This window comes from Hirundo rustica, chromosome 2 (assembly GCF_015227805.2).
Source record: "Hirundo rustica isolate bHirRus1 chromosome 2, bHirRus1.pri.v3, whole genome shotgun sequence".
Lineage (NCBI taxonomy): Eukaryota > Metazoa > Chordata > Aves > Passeriformes > Hirundinidae > Hirundo > Hirundo rustica.
In genome coordinates this window covers 47201224-47215767 of record NC_053451.1, presented here as the reverse complement: position 1 = coordinate 47215767, position 14544 = coordinate 47201224, and the positions used below count along the sequence as shown (strand labels likewise).

Sequence of the window (14544 nt, the reverse complement as noted above, 5' to 3'; positions counted from 1 at the left end):
CATAATGCACAGAAATTGAGTTAGGGTCATACACAGAGCAGAGACACCTCCCTAACACCAGCCACGCTTCTCCTGCCACCTTTCAAGCAGAACAAACTCTTCACATCTCTTCACATCACCGCAGAAAAACAACAACTCACCCCAAATCCCTCTGAAATGATAGCTGACATTTCCTAAAAGCATTCAGCCCGAGTCACAGTATTTGGAAAACCTGTGCCCAAGCGGTTGAAAGTAACAAAATTTAAGACCCTGTTTTCTGCTCCTTTAATTCAGAGTGGACGTCTACAATAGCAGAGGGCTCAGCTTTCACAACTGGACAAAAAAGAGCATCTCCTAAAGAATATTCCTTGTGCTATTTTTTCACCTCAATTCAAGGCCTAATGTTTTTGATATCACTAAGCCAACTGGAATTTGACTAAGTGGAAAAGCCTAGTATTCACTTCAGTCAATAAAAATTAAATTTAGGGTAAAGTTTTACACTCTTGAGGAATATGGACTTTCAAATCAACTATTCCCTTCCCACACGCACCCTTAAGTTATGTGCATTTCCTTTTAGTAAGCTATTTAATTTGAAATATTTAAAAAACCAACGAACCTAAGCAGCAGCAGAACCTAAGAACCTACAACAACAGGTAAGCTTCCTAACAACGGGTTTTGCACTGTCTCTTGGCAAGCTTCTCACAAACTACAACTAGACTACATTATTCACCAGTTTCTCACAACATGAAATATACAAAGATAAACCTGAAAAACTACAGAAAATGTTTGAATAGCATTCATGGCTGTATTACAGCCTCCAAGGCAACAACAGTCTCAGCTTAGTTCGAAATCTTCACTTAAATACAAGTTAAAATGTTTTCATCATTGCAAGCCAGTAACAACTAATTTCTTTCAGAAAAAAACTGAAGTACAATACCAAAAGTCAGACCAATACCAAATGTGTAATTTAAATCACCAATGCCAATCATGTTTTTAAACTGCTGCATTTAAATATAATCTGTCCTGAGGCTGACAGTAAATTGCAACTTAAAAACACTGTCAATTTTAGACAGCAAACATAACAGGTACATAAAATCCTACGTGAGATTTGTACTTTCTTTATACCCCCCCATGATAAAAATATAGCACCCATAGTAGAATAACATGATTGAGAAGACAAAACCCAGCATGCATGCAAATTAATACTTTTAGTAAGTTTGTTTGCCAGTAAAAAGAACTGTTACTTACCGCTATTTCTCTGCATGCAGACATGGAAATTCCAGTACCTTCTATCTGTTTTAAAGCGTAGTCTTTATCATCTTTCCTGTGAAAAGAAAAAGAAATTTGGTTGTTTCTAATTGCACCGTGAATTCAAAGTGAGCTCTTCAGTTTCATTCAGAGATCAGTTTCTAATTAATACAAATTATGTACCTTATTTTCTTGTCATTCTTTACTAGTTAAATGTCCGGACACCCAGCTAAACTGTGAGCTAGCCACAACACCTTGATAAAGGTAAAATATAGGTCTGCCCTCATTAGATTGAGATTATTTAAAAACTTTCTTTTTTAAATGAAATGATTAACACTTCTTCCATTTCTTCCCTCTTTTATTAAAAAGAAAACAAAGCAAACAATTAGCACATACTAGAAACAAGCTTAGCTAGGGCTTTATCTCACATAAATATATTACTCTAGGACACAGTCTCACCTATATTTTAGTGAATTCTTGAGCAGCCCAGAACTCACGTCACATTAAAACATCTTTCTTTCCCATAGGTACCAAACTGCACCTTAACATTTTCTTCCTACCAAAGTAATGAAACTGCCAAGATTAATAAAATAACTCCACCAGATGCTAGAGCAATCTTTAGAATCCAGAAGTGGATTCCAGTGGAAGGTGTCCCTGTCCCTGACAGGGGAGCTAGAACTGGATGACCCTGAAGGCCCCTTCCAGTCCAAACCATTTTATGAGTGTATGAAAAGTCTTCTCAGCTTCAAACATACATAACACTTAAAAACAATACCATGACCTCCTTGTACGCCAACCAGTATGTACCTTAGAGTCACTTATTTAAAATGCAAGCCTACTAGTAACTCCAGCTACCAAAAGCAAAGTCAGGAAGATAGATACTGCAGCAAAAGGAATACTGAATTCTTGCTCATTCTCGGGCTCAAAGACTCAAAACTTTTAAGAGATGGAGTTCTTGTCCTTCCCACTTGTGGGCAGGCATGCACAGTGCTCCTGGGGGGCATGACACTTCACAGTATTGCCTTCAATATTTGGAGCTCTTGTACAGCCTCAAACCTCCAGGTTACATAAGAAGCTTTATTCATTTTTAATGAATCCAGCTTTCACAGCTGTGAAGAGCCATCCTAAAAAAAAATGAAATTCAACCATCCTAAAGGCAAATAAAACTAAGCTGTAGCTAAGGATTGGGAACAAATGCACTTGTTTCTTCCAGCTCTCACCATTTGTAAAACTCTGAATTGCTTTATTCCTACCCAAAACACACACTGTTCCCTATTCATCACCACCTAGGGAAGAGGGAAAAGTGGGAAATTAATGGACGAAATGTGAACACAGATAATGAGGAGAAAGAACAAACAGCAAGCCGACAAGAGAAGATTTCAGTAAGGGGCCAATTACATGGACGCAGCGAGATAAAATTCAAGAAAATATACAGCATTTGACTCAAAAAATGAAAAATACAATAGGGAAAACAATGATAGAAAGCATCAAGAAGCTTCCATGTAATAAAACCCTAAAACTTGCCAACCTGGAAGAGAAAGAGTACAACCTCTTAGGTGACCAAAACAAGGTGTTACCCAATACACTTCTACACAACTCAGATGAAAACAAGTTGCATGAAGCCCAAAACCAAGAAACCATTTTCATACCAAGCACATAACTGAACTGTGCAACTCACAATGTAAGAATATTACAGGGATCAAAAGCATAAACAGATTTAAGATCAAATTACACAATCTGATCTTTTGATGATCTTTGATAATTTGATTTTGAGGTCAAATTAACACAAACCCATGGTGGATAAGGAAGTTATGGAGCACTCCATGAGCAACTTCTGAACATAACCCCAAGCTGCTTTACAAGACAAATTTCTAATGCTACTGATATAAAAAGACGGTTTTACCCTCTATCTGCCTTAGTTAGCAATGGCTGGCTATCCAGCTGTTACTTAATAGAAATATGAAACTGAATGAATTGGATTTTAGGTTACTCTTATTGCCCTATATGCTCATCTACTTAGTTTTGAGGTGTTTGGAGAGATCTCTATTTCAGGAGAAGCGCTACCACACAGCTGCTACTGTTATATACATTATTACTGACAGAACAGGGAGCAAAATGGCTCAGACTAAAGGTTCCTCTCATTGCCCTGTTGCTTTTCCACTTGGGTTTTGGTTTTTTTTCAAGGTATTTGAAGGACAAGTCAGCATTAACACAAGATACTACCGTAAATCTGGTGATACTACAAGCACTTCTGGTAGCACTGTCTACAATGAAGCCTGCCATACATTTAAGATGGTACCACTATTTTTAGTTGGTCAAATTTTTGCCAAATTAAATCTGGACTAAAATTTCCCATACCACATGGCAGACCTTCTCTGGAAATTTTTAGGGGAAAAAAAAAACCCCTCAGCTGTTTCCTAGAACAAAACTGGAAGAACACTATTTCAGCTGTGTATGTTAACTCTTTCACAATCAGGGCTTTAATGCTGAAATTTGACAGGGTGGCTTAAACAACACCGCATTTGGAATCCTCAAAGCGATGGATGAAGTCTCTGAAAGTTAATCTTCTCACATTAAAGGCCATTTTAAGAGCTGAAATCCAGAGTTTCAAAGCCCAATCTTGCTCTGCCCTTACAGTGACCCAGGGCTGTAGGGAATGAACCATTCCCTTGCTCGGCTCTGCCCAGGTGATGCACGAGGAAACCCAGACCAAGTGGCCTCTGCTCGGCCCTCAGCCTACCCACAAAGTCTAGAAGAAATATAAGCATGGCAAAAAGAAGGAAAATAAGTTTAGGGATAAAGCAGGTTTTTTAGCACCACTCTCCTCCAGAAGGAAGAAAAAAAATAACCAAAGGCTTCTAAGACTTAAATTCTCTGAACTGTACTGGCGCAGTTGAGATACAAAGTAATAAACCAATTCCTAACCCACTCCTAACACCTGCTCTACACTGAGGCTGCTAAAACACCATGATTACCCCACTACACTACAAGTACCTTCTCCATTTACAGCAGTAGGAATATCCTACTGTTACCTTTAAGCCAAGCAATATCTTCTTTGTAAAACTTAATGTAATTCCTTGGGAGCCAAGGGAATTGGGGGAATACTTTTTAAAGTGAGTGGTAAGAGTTTGCAGGAGTGCCAAACACAACTATCAAGCTTATTTTACAAAACTTAAGAAAATATTTTGCCAACAGTCTATTTAGGATCACAATGCCACAATGCAGCCTAAAGCTTCTCCATGATTTTGAACATGGGCAGTTCCCTTCTCTGAAAACAAAGAGATGTTTGATGATAAAGAGACATTCAAGGACAAAACAGGGGAAAAAAAAAAAAAAAAAAAGTCCTGTTTATAAACATCTTACACAGCCAACAGTGAAAAACAAAATGGGCCACTTACCAGGCTGCATTTTAAGGGCACAGTACGATTCAATTCAACTAAATTTCTTCCTTCTAACAGAGAGCTCATGTTGGGAAAATCTGTTCTCTTTCCCTGCTGCCTACAATTAAACATTAAGTAACTTCAGCAGCTCTTCCACCTACCAGTAGGGCTTAGAAAAGCTGGTCAATCTGCAAACTTATTTTCATACCAATTTATTCCTACTTTCCTGCACTTAAGTAGGCTGGTATCTTCAACTCTGTGGTGCTCCCCAGCAGTAACATGAGGCATGAGAGCAGAAAGAATAAGAAAACTCACTTTGTACACTGCTGCTGACAACACAGTACTTACTGTAGTCACAAGCAAACTACATAACCCTGTGGAAAATCCTCAGGGACAACATCAGAGGCATTAACTTGAGAAAAATGGTTATCTGCAACACCCCTTCCAGCAGACTTTAATGACAACAACAACAAAAATATCTACTAAATTACCATTAAAAAGTATAAAAGGTGTTGCCCTTACAGCTTGCATAAACTAAATCAAAAAAAAGTCATCTTTAAGAGTTTCAAGTTTTTATTATAATGCTGCTTCTAAACATTGTAGTTTTTTATGTTCTACTGAATTTGGAAGTACAGTGGCATAAGAAATATTTGGACCCTGGGAGAAAAAACACCCCTAAAAAAAATCTACATAAGTAAAAGAAAGGAGGCCTATTACATAAAAGGCAGATTAAAAAAAAATTGGTTATTTCATCTCACATACCAAAAATATTGTAGAAATGTACTGACACAATGCTACAATATACCCTTTACTCAGATCATCAGAACAGTTCAAAATTCATCTGAGTAATAAATATAGCAGAACAAAGTACCAAAGTCTTTAAATCAGTGATGATCATTCTAAATTTACACTACAGTTAAAAATCTCAAATTCAAAATTAACAGGTCACAATGTAGGATTAGTTTTGTCTATAAAGAAGAGATTTAACATCTGACTGCAGTTAAACATTTGAGGGAAACAGGCACTTAAATTTTCAACTACCAAAGGGAACTACAAATGCAGTATCTCTTCTACAGGAAACTCTATGGAATCTCTGAACTGTTTACGCCTCTTATTCCCTAAAAAATAAAAAAACTGATAATGAAAGATAAGCCTACTAATAAAACATGCATAGGGTTTGGGTTTTTTTTTTTTTTTATTTCTACACATTAAATTATGAAAATCAAACACAACAGCAAAGTATGACATTTAGGAGACTTGGCATTTTCATTTTGTGGCATCATTCCCTGCCTCTTCTCCCAAGTCACAGCAGTGGTAATTTTTTGTTTTGTTTTTAAATAAATTAGAACCATCCTAGTCATACAAGAAATCCAGTGAAGTCTACAGGAAGTAGTAATTCAGTTCTTGGGAAGCATGTAAATGCACAAATGCAGTTTTTGAGACGGAAAGATTTAACACTTTTATACTAAACGCTCATGGCATAACCACAGCAAGTATTTAAATACAAACCATAAGAACACACACATTTCTAGAAAGCACTGCAAGACGAGGACAGACCTGGTACCCATTCAAACGATCACTTGCGAGAATAGAGGCACCAAATCTTGCTTATTCTTGCAGAATAAGTCATTTATACCAGGAATTCTACTTGTTTTGTACCTTTAACTACCAACCCAGTGTATTGGAGAACAAAGGGGCAAAGGACGCTAGAAGCTCAGGTTCTCAGGATATTCTCAGTGCCCTCTTGGCATCGGTTTTCACATCACAGTATACTTTCACAACTACACATTCCCAACACTACTGGCACAGTCCTGGTGAGAGGAAGTAGAGTAAAATTAGGGACAATGTGAACAAACTGGATAGACTCAAGTCCATGTGACCAGGTAGGCTGCATTCAAGGGTGCTTATCAGTGCTGGCAAATGTCACTGCAAAGCCACTGTGTCATCTGCAAAAGGTCACGGTGCACACTGGCAGATTCCTGATCATTGGAAAAGGGCAAATATCGGGGCCCTCTTTGAGAAGGGCAAAAAGGTTCAGTGATATTATGGGACAACCAGCCTAATCTCAGCTTATGAAAAGGTTATGCAGCAAACTGTCCTTGGAAGCTATTTTCAGGCCCATAAAGGAAAATAAGTGACTGGGAACAGCGAGCAAGAATTTTCCGAGGGTAAGTTGTGTCTCATCAACCTGAGTGTCCCACACAATGAGAGGAACAGCTCTATGGAGAGTGAAAAAGCACTGGATGTTACCTTGACCTTAGCAATGCTTGTGACATGATCTAATCATACATGCAGAGCCAAATTAGAGAGCCTGGACAGCAAACGGGTCCGTGGGGCTGAGCTGCTGGGGTAATCCTCAAAAAGCACATAAACTGCCTTCATAATTGAAGAATGCAGCAAAATTTAAATTTGCTAAGGGGTATTGTCACAGCAGCTGAGAATGAGGAAAGTTTCAAACTGTAAAAACATTTAAATGCAAAGAACTCAGCGGTTATCACTGCATACATTTCAATGTACAATGCTGAGCAGGTACAACTCTGCAGAATGAGATGAAACACCTCTATGAGAATAGAGCGTAACAGTCAAATAGCAAAAATTATGTGCATCAGTGGAAAATAAAATGTACAGGGAAAAAATGGATACTAGCTACTGGATACAACAGCTGAGAAGTCACACTGTAAGCACCTGACTTCCCAGAAATACACTTAGGTCAAAACTTTTGTCAAACTGATTAGCACACACAGCAAGTCAGTCTCATCACTGACCCCGTACCTTCAGGTAATCCTAAAATAAAGAACAAAGTCTTATAAATCATTCTCTCAAAAATATCTGAGCTAACAGTGATGCAATGATAACCACTTCATCTTCTTGTAATTTCCTTTTAGCAGAACCTTCTGGTTTTCATATATCAAAATGTTTTCCATTTACGTTGACAAAAAAATCTGAAAAATACCAAGATGCTTTGCTTGCTTTGAGTCAATCTGTTGCTGCTGAAACAACCCCATCTTCATCCACACACACTCCCGTCCTTTGCACTAGAGCTCAGGCACTCATTTTCTGATGGAGATGAGCTTGTTCAGGGCTTGTTCTGAGCTTATTCAGAAAGGTATTTCCATATTTTTCTCTGGTACACTTTCTGCCCCATTAGTACGTTGAAGTGGCCTGCTGAATGCTCAGATGAACACTACAGTTATCTAAAAACAAAAGGGAGAGACACAGGAGAAGTACAGCAGTTCCTGTCCACGCTTAAGATGAATTTAGACTATCCTTTAACCAGGACTTTTTTCTCCACATCAGCTGGATGCAGTACGTCCACATTTGCCAGAAGGATGCAGCTGAGTGCAGCAAACCCTGCAGAAGTAATTATGATCACTGGAAAAATTCACCATAGCTAAAGCTGCATATTTTTCAAAATATGTAAACAGTTATGAACTAAAATTATGTTCTTCTCTTACAGAGGTTTAAGAAGGACTTGAAAGTTATTTTACTTCTACTGATTCTCTATGCATATTATGAATACAAATGTCCAAAAGTTGATTATTCTACAAAGACTTAATTTTACAAGGGCCACTCATGAGTTTTGTCTTGGGAGCACATTTCAGTTCAACTGGCTAAAATAAGCTGGACCAAACCAAATGAAAATATAAACATTACCTCAAATTACTGCTTCTTCATTTGACTGAACTTAAAAACATTTTGAAAAATGCAGTAGTTCTATGAACATGCATTAAACTTCAAGGAAATAGGTTACCATTGTCTTTTCTATTATAAATTGTGTGCCACACTGCCAAAGCATGACTATTTTTAAAAGTTTCGATCTTTTTAAGCCCAGAGTATTTAAATGTATTTACAACCAGCTTAAAGTTTATCCTATCATAAATTCTAGCTTGTTCCTTTCAAGGAAGAAATCCGCCAAAAATGAGATAAAATCCCAGATTTTGTCATGAAAGCCTCTTATGTATTAATATAAGAGTAAGGATTATGAATAATAGAACCCAGCCAGAAAATCTGTGAATCTGAACTACTTTTTTTTACACATTTCAGCTACAAAGAGTAGCTTACAACTCTTCTCTCCTCTACAAAGTGACCTGCAAAAAGAACACAAGAATAAAGGAACATCTCTTTCCAGGAAGAGAAGGGAATGAAATGCAGCTGGTACTAGTTAATCTGTAGATGAGAATAAATTCAGGTCATAAAAGAGTATGATTTCTTACATATTGGTCCTTGCCACTAAAAGCAGTATCTTTTACCCATTCTAATACAGATGCCAGCATCAGGACCTCTTTACAGTCACACACTCTCAAGAGTGCTCCCTCCTAAAGGGGAGATTTCAGACTGCTTCCCTATTTCTGCAGAAATAAAATTAAGTTATTTACTTCTTCAACTTCAAATGTGAGGTACACGAAAAAAAATACGAATAAAAACACATGGAAGCATGTTAAAAACAAACAAAAACCCCAAAACAACAACAAAAATTTGGTGATCAACTGTCCAGAATCTATTAGAGCTGAATGGAGCCTCCAAACAATACAGCACCCCTGCAAAACTTGCACACTGCAAAACTCAGAAAAATTGACAGAAACTTAGTATTTCATTTAAATTTTCCTGTTGTTCTCTCCTTTCTCCTCTTCTTTTCCGGAGATGTAACAAAAATATATGCCTTAATGCTAAGCAGTGAATATCCCGTAAGTCTGTTGGTAAGTTCTAGCTGAATTAAAAATTTAACTTAAGGTCTAGCACAAAGAACATATTTAAAATGTAAACATTAAACAATCTAGCAGAAGAAAAAAAAAATGGGATTTCTCTCCAGGGCAACATTTCAATAAATTTGCATGGTAAAAGCTGGGGTTTTTCCCCCGTTGAAGACATGTACACGATGCACAGAAAAAGCAGAGGCAAAAGACAGCATACACATAAGTAGGGAAAAAAAGGCAGTTTTGTGCTCTTCATTGTTGCTATTAGAGCCCTGCCGCCCCCCCATATAGCTTATCCCAAAAGACAAGGAATGCTTCAGAACGACTGAGTCTTATTAACACTTTAATATGCAATGTTTAGACACTGTGTGCTTTAAAAAAAAAGCAAAAAGAAAAACCTTTACAAAAGGATAGAAGCATATAAGGTGCACAGTTTTTCACTGAAGCTGGTTTCATGGACTCGGATCTAATTCTACAAGATGCCATGTGAAAATGAAAGCCTGTATTACTCACCACAACGCTAACACAAAGAAATTAATCCAGGGGAAAATGCATTAAACAGAACTGAATTTATTGAAGGCTTAGCTAAGGCATGAGTATTTTTTCCATTCCCAAAATACTTAGGAGGACATGGCAAGATCACTGGGCCAGAACAGCATCATTATTTTTATCAGATAGCAAAGCTCATGCTGAGAATACTTCCTACTTCAAAATAAATCCTCCAATAATCAGAGCTTTTAGCGGGTAAAGAAAAAGTAATTTCCAAAGCTGGAGGAAAAACCATCAACAGCAAGGCAATAAACACAAGAGCTTCTGAGACGTCTGATGTGGTGAACGGCAATTACTGGTTCACTTTTTTTCCTTTTGTTCTTAGATTTATTTTTTTTTAATTAACAACTTTTGCCACAACATGTAGTTTGGCAGGAAGTTCAAAGCAACCAAGTAAATTCAATGATGCACTGTACATGTGGTTCTTCTGATCTAAGAATTTGCTGCTGTCAAAAGCAAAGTCTTCTCTCAATATCTCTGCCTTGCTGCTCCCAGACAAAAAAAAAACCCTCCCTTTATGCCAGCTCTGCTCCGTGCCACACTCCATGATATGATTCACCTCCCGCATTTTCCTAGGAGTTATGTACTTCTAAAAAAGAAGTTTACTAACGTTAAGTAAGTTAACTAACATGAGTTAACTAATTCTGCTGGTTTACAGCAGGGTGGTCTGAGGAATATCAAAACCAGCACAATCAGCACTAATAAAGTATGTGGCAAGAGCAAAAGACAGCAAAGGAAAGAGTAGAGGAGAGAGATGGAGGAGAAAAAAGCAAGATACCACTCACTTCACACCCTGCTTTCTAGTGGTGTTAAAACCACAGGATGGATGTTCATAACGCAAAAAAAAAAACAGAAAAAAAGCAAGAACAACTCCCCGAAAGCCAATCTTGCCCCAGGACAAAATTTCCACAGAGGAGAAAATCCCTGGGATTTATCTTTTCTTCTTTTAATACACAAACCTGTAATTTGACAGCCAGCCTAAAATCTATGTTTTAAACCCACGTAATTATAAGGATCATTTCTATGCTATTAGCTGATGGGCAGCAGACCCCTGCTGCAGACTCAAAGCTCCATGGTGCTCCACTAAAGGTCACAGCAATCTTACCAGTACTTTTAGAGAAAACAAAACAAGAAGTGCCTACACAAATTATCTCTAAAGGAAAAGATTGCTTTAATTCATCTGTACGTTCCTTCTTTTCTCAGATTGTTCTTAAATCACCTCACTATCTGCACCACTTCACAAACTAGAAGCTGAATAAAGAGTTCACAGCATTTCAAAGCATCAACAAACTGGGCTTAAAGCACAGCTCTACAACTCCAGAAAACCATCATGTCATTGGTAACTTCTATTTTTGGTCCACTTTTCTTAAGTAGTCAAATCTATGATATTACTTGGTTTACATTGAAGAATCAACATAATTTTTGCTTAAAAAAACCTCCCATAAGTCTTTAGAAACACAACTTTGCCTAATAGTCCCAAACTTACTACTGCAGGAGCTACAAGTCCACAGATTTTATTTGCTTATTTATTTGCCCTTAATGGATTTCTCTTTCAGAAATGTGTGCAGTCACTGAACAACTGTTTCTTATCTTCTCAATGACACTCAAGATTTTAGAGACTTTGCCTGTCCCTTACTCCCACAGACAGAAGAGTCCTTGTCCATGGGAATGACTGAAGTTTTCATACAAACACTGCTCCACATTCCTGAGTGTTGTTGCTGGTTCTGTGATTAAGGAATTAAAAACCCGTACAATACTGAAAATAAGACTTACAGCAACAATGGCACTGTGCTTTGCGCTCCACTCCATTGCTAATAAGTTCTGTGATTCTCTCTGGTTTTTAGTAATTGCCTGCATTGAACTGGCACTTTCACATAAGTGTCATTATAAACTCTGCAATTGTTTTCTTAAACAATAATAAACTTGTCTGTGTGAAAAGAAAGAACCATTTTCCCAAACAAACAGCTCCACATCAAGTACAATGTTTTATTGGAAGAATGTGATATCCAGGGTAAAGGCCACACAATCAATCCTTGCCTTCACTATCTCAAGTAAGACTCATCAGCAAAGCTTCTCCCCAATTATTTATGACAAGTGATTTCTGAACAAAACTTCTGAGCAGCACAGATTCCTAAGAGATACCACTAATGACCTCGCAGCATAATTTCACATCTCTAACTTCTCCATCCAGAGAAGGACAATCCCTAAATTCAGCTTTAGTCTCTGGTAGGAAACTTAACAGAATGCCTTTTGGAAACATAGTTAAGATTACATCAACTGCATTGTCTTTAGCCTATATATTAACTCCACTGACAGATTTTAATGGACTTATGAAGTGCTGAATGTGTTTTGTAAGACTGTTTTCTCTTCATCTCAGCACCTTTCACGGGTCTACTATCTCTGCTTTTGGTTCACCTTACCGATTCGTAGTTTCCACTTTTCCAGAAAGTCTTTTTAAAAACTGATCTCACACTGCCCCTCTCCAGTCTTTCATAGCTGGGACAATTTAAAGCACAGGGTTACACTTTCTGGTTAGAAATTTGATCCTTCTGATGTGCAAAGATCTCTCATCTTGACAACTGACTGCTCTTCGCTTCATGAATACCTAAGTTTGAGACAGATCCCTCAATCACTGTCTTCACTGCCAATCCTTTAAGTTCTTTCATAATGTCTACATTCACTTAGCTCCTATTTCTTTATTCATCCTTCACAGCAGACTTAATTTTTCAAAGAATATATCCTCACTCCCAAGGGTTTCCTTTATTCTACTGTTTCAATATGCCCCGTTCCTGTAATTGATGGGTTTAGAGTACCTACTCACCCTCGCTCACTGAGAGCCCAGCAAAGCTTCAAGAACTGTTCCCAGGCAGTTCGCCACATTTCACCGGCTTGGCTCTCTTCTAGCTTTGAGAGGCCACCTCCTCCCATCACCACCCTTCATACATTTTTTTTTTTTAACTGAAGTGGTACTTCAGTTAAAGCACAGGTTTTTGGGGGTTTTTTTAACCCTGTCTAGATTTGGCATCCACCAGGAGCAAAGAACAAGCCATGTTTGTCACAGGCAGCCCTCAGCAGTATGGGCGTGAATCTACTCTTCCACCCCACCCTAGGCCAGGTCCCAAGTTGATTCCCTCTCTGCACATGCCCTGACTATCTGTTTCACTAAGTAACTACTCGCTACCATGAAGTTTTGTCTTGGCATTCCTCCCTGACCAAAAGCACCCACCTCAATTAAATGAGGCTAACAAGCCGTTCATTGCTGTATTCTCTGCTATGTCGGCTCGCTGATCCAACACAGCACAGGCAAACAAGTCAAGCAGATGTAAATGCAGTCCTAATGATACTGTTCCCCCGCCCTTACATTCTGCCCACAGAGCTTTCCATGTTGCAGTAGCTGGTCTTTTTTAAACGTCTTTTGGAATCTGACACTCATCTGGCAGAGTCACACAAGCTTCCAGTTGGGCTTTTATAAAATGGAACTAACATAACAGTGAATGGCACCGTTGGCACATTTCCTCGTGAGGGGTTGCTTTGTTCAACCCTCCTTAAATAGGATTGATGTTCACCCAAAAAGAAATGAGAGATTTTGAAAGCCAGGCTGTTCGAGTACAAAAAGTTAGATAAAATTCAAATTACAGTCAGGGACAAGATTGCTGCCTTGCTGTCTTCAAGTCCCCCCAGATAAAGCTTGCTCCAGTTGCTTTGATTAAGCTCCATACCTTGCACAGAAGTTCTGTGAGAAAACACAGTTGATAAAACCTGACTTTCCGAGGCTTCATTGCGGGATTATCCAGCTATCTGAATGCAAACCATAATTGGAAGCACATCTGCAGTTTGGGCTCCCCACTCAGAGGGCAGGGCTACGCCTCTCACAGAAAATGTATCTTGGCCAGAAACACAAAGCGGAATCAAGAGTTTGCCACAATTCAGATCCTTTCGTATTTCAAGTTCTCAGATGCACTTTTTTCACACAGACAGTAATGAATTGAGTCTTCATTTTTAGAGCAACTCTCAAGTGTCCTTTATTCAAATGTCAACATCTTGTATGCAAGGTGTTACAAGCACACAGCGGAGCTTTCCCAGAAAAACAGGCAGATTGTTTCAGTGACCTTTAGTTGTGTTCTTGTCTGTTCAAAAACGCCCATTTTTTTCAAGGATAATTTTAATTTTTGATGTTTAGACTAGCATCCGCAGTTGAGAAAAATCATTATGTTCTCTTGAACATTTTGTCCTTCAAAAAGTATCTGCAGCTTTAATCATGGCTTATGCAGTTCTTTTCCTGCAAATTCTAAACTGCCTGCACAATATGCTTTGCCATATTACCACTTAACACTCAAGGTTGTTAAGATGCTGTTGAATAGAAACTGTTTTCTGAACAGTAGTATCTTTCTGCTTGAGTATCACATACGATTTTACAAGCACTTTTTGGCATCCAAATTCCTACAATTAAGTCAGTGTTTAACTAGGATATGCAAAAAAAATATGCAATAGGGCAACATCAGTAGAATTCTCCATTAAAAAAAGAAAAGTAGAACATTAAATGGTCTATCCAGTACCTTTCCTATATAAGCTACTAAGGACTTCATACGCTTCTGTATAAAATTCAGTACATTTATTCATAAAATCATAGAACGGTTGGTGTCGGAAGGGACCCTTAAGATCATCTAGCGATTTCCAAATTCAAGCAGCTATAT

At 38.1% G+C, this 14544-nt stretch overlaps 1 protein-coding gene across 3 annotated transcripts in view; it reads right to left on the bottom strand.

Annotated features, from left to right (window-relative positions):
* Nucleotides 1–14544, bottom strand: part of CDK8 (cyclin dependent kinase 8) — a 74200-nt gene that overhangs the window by 49717 nt on the left and 9939 nt on the right. For all 3 annotated transcript variants that reach the window (XM_040055855.1, XM_040055856.2, XM_040055857.2), the window contains exon 2: nt 1228–1303. In XM_040055855.1, coding sequence (XP_039911789.1) covers nt 1228–1303 — 76 coding nt within the window. The remainder of the gene's footprint in view (nt 1–1227; nt 1304–14544) is intronic.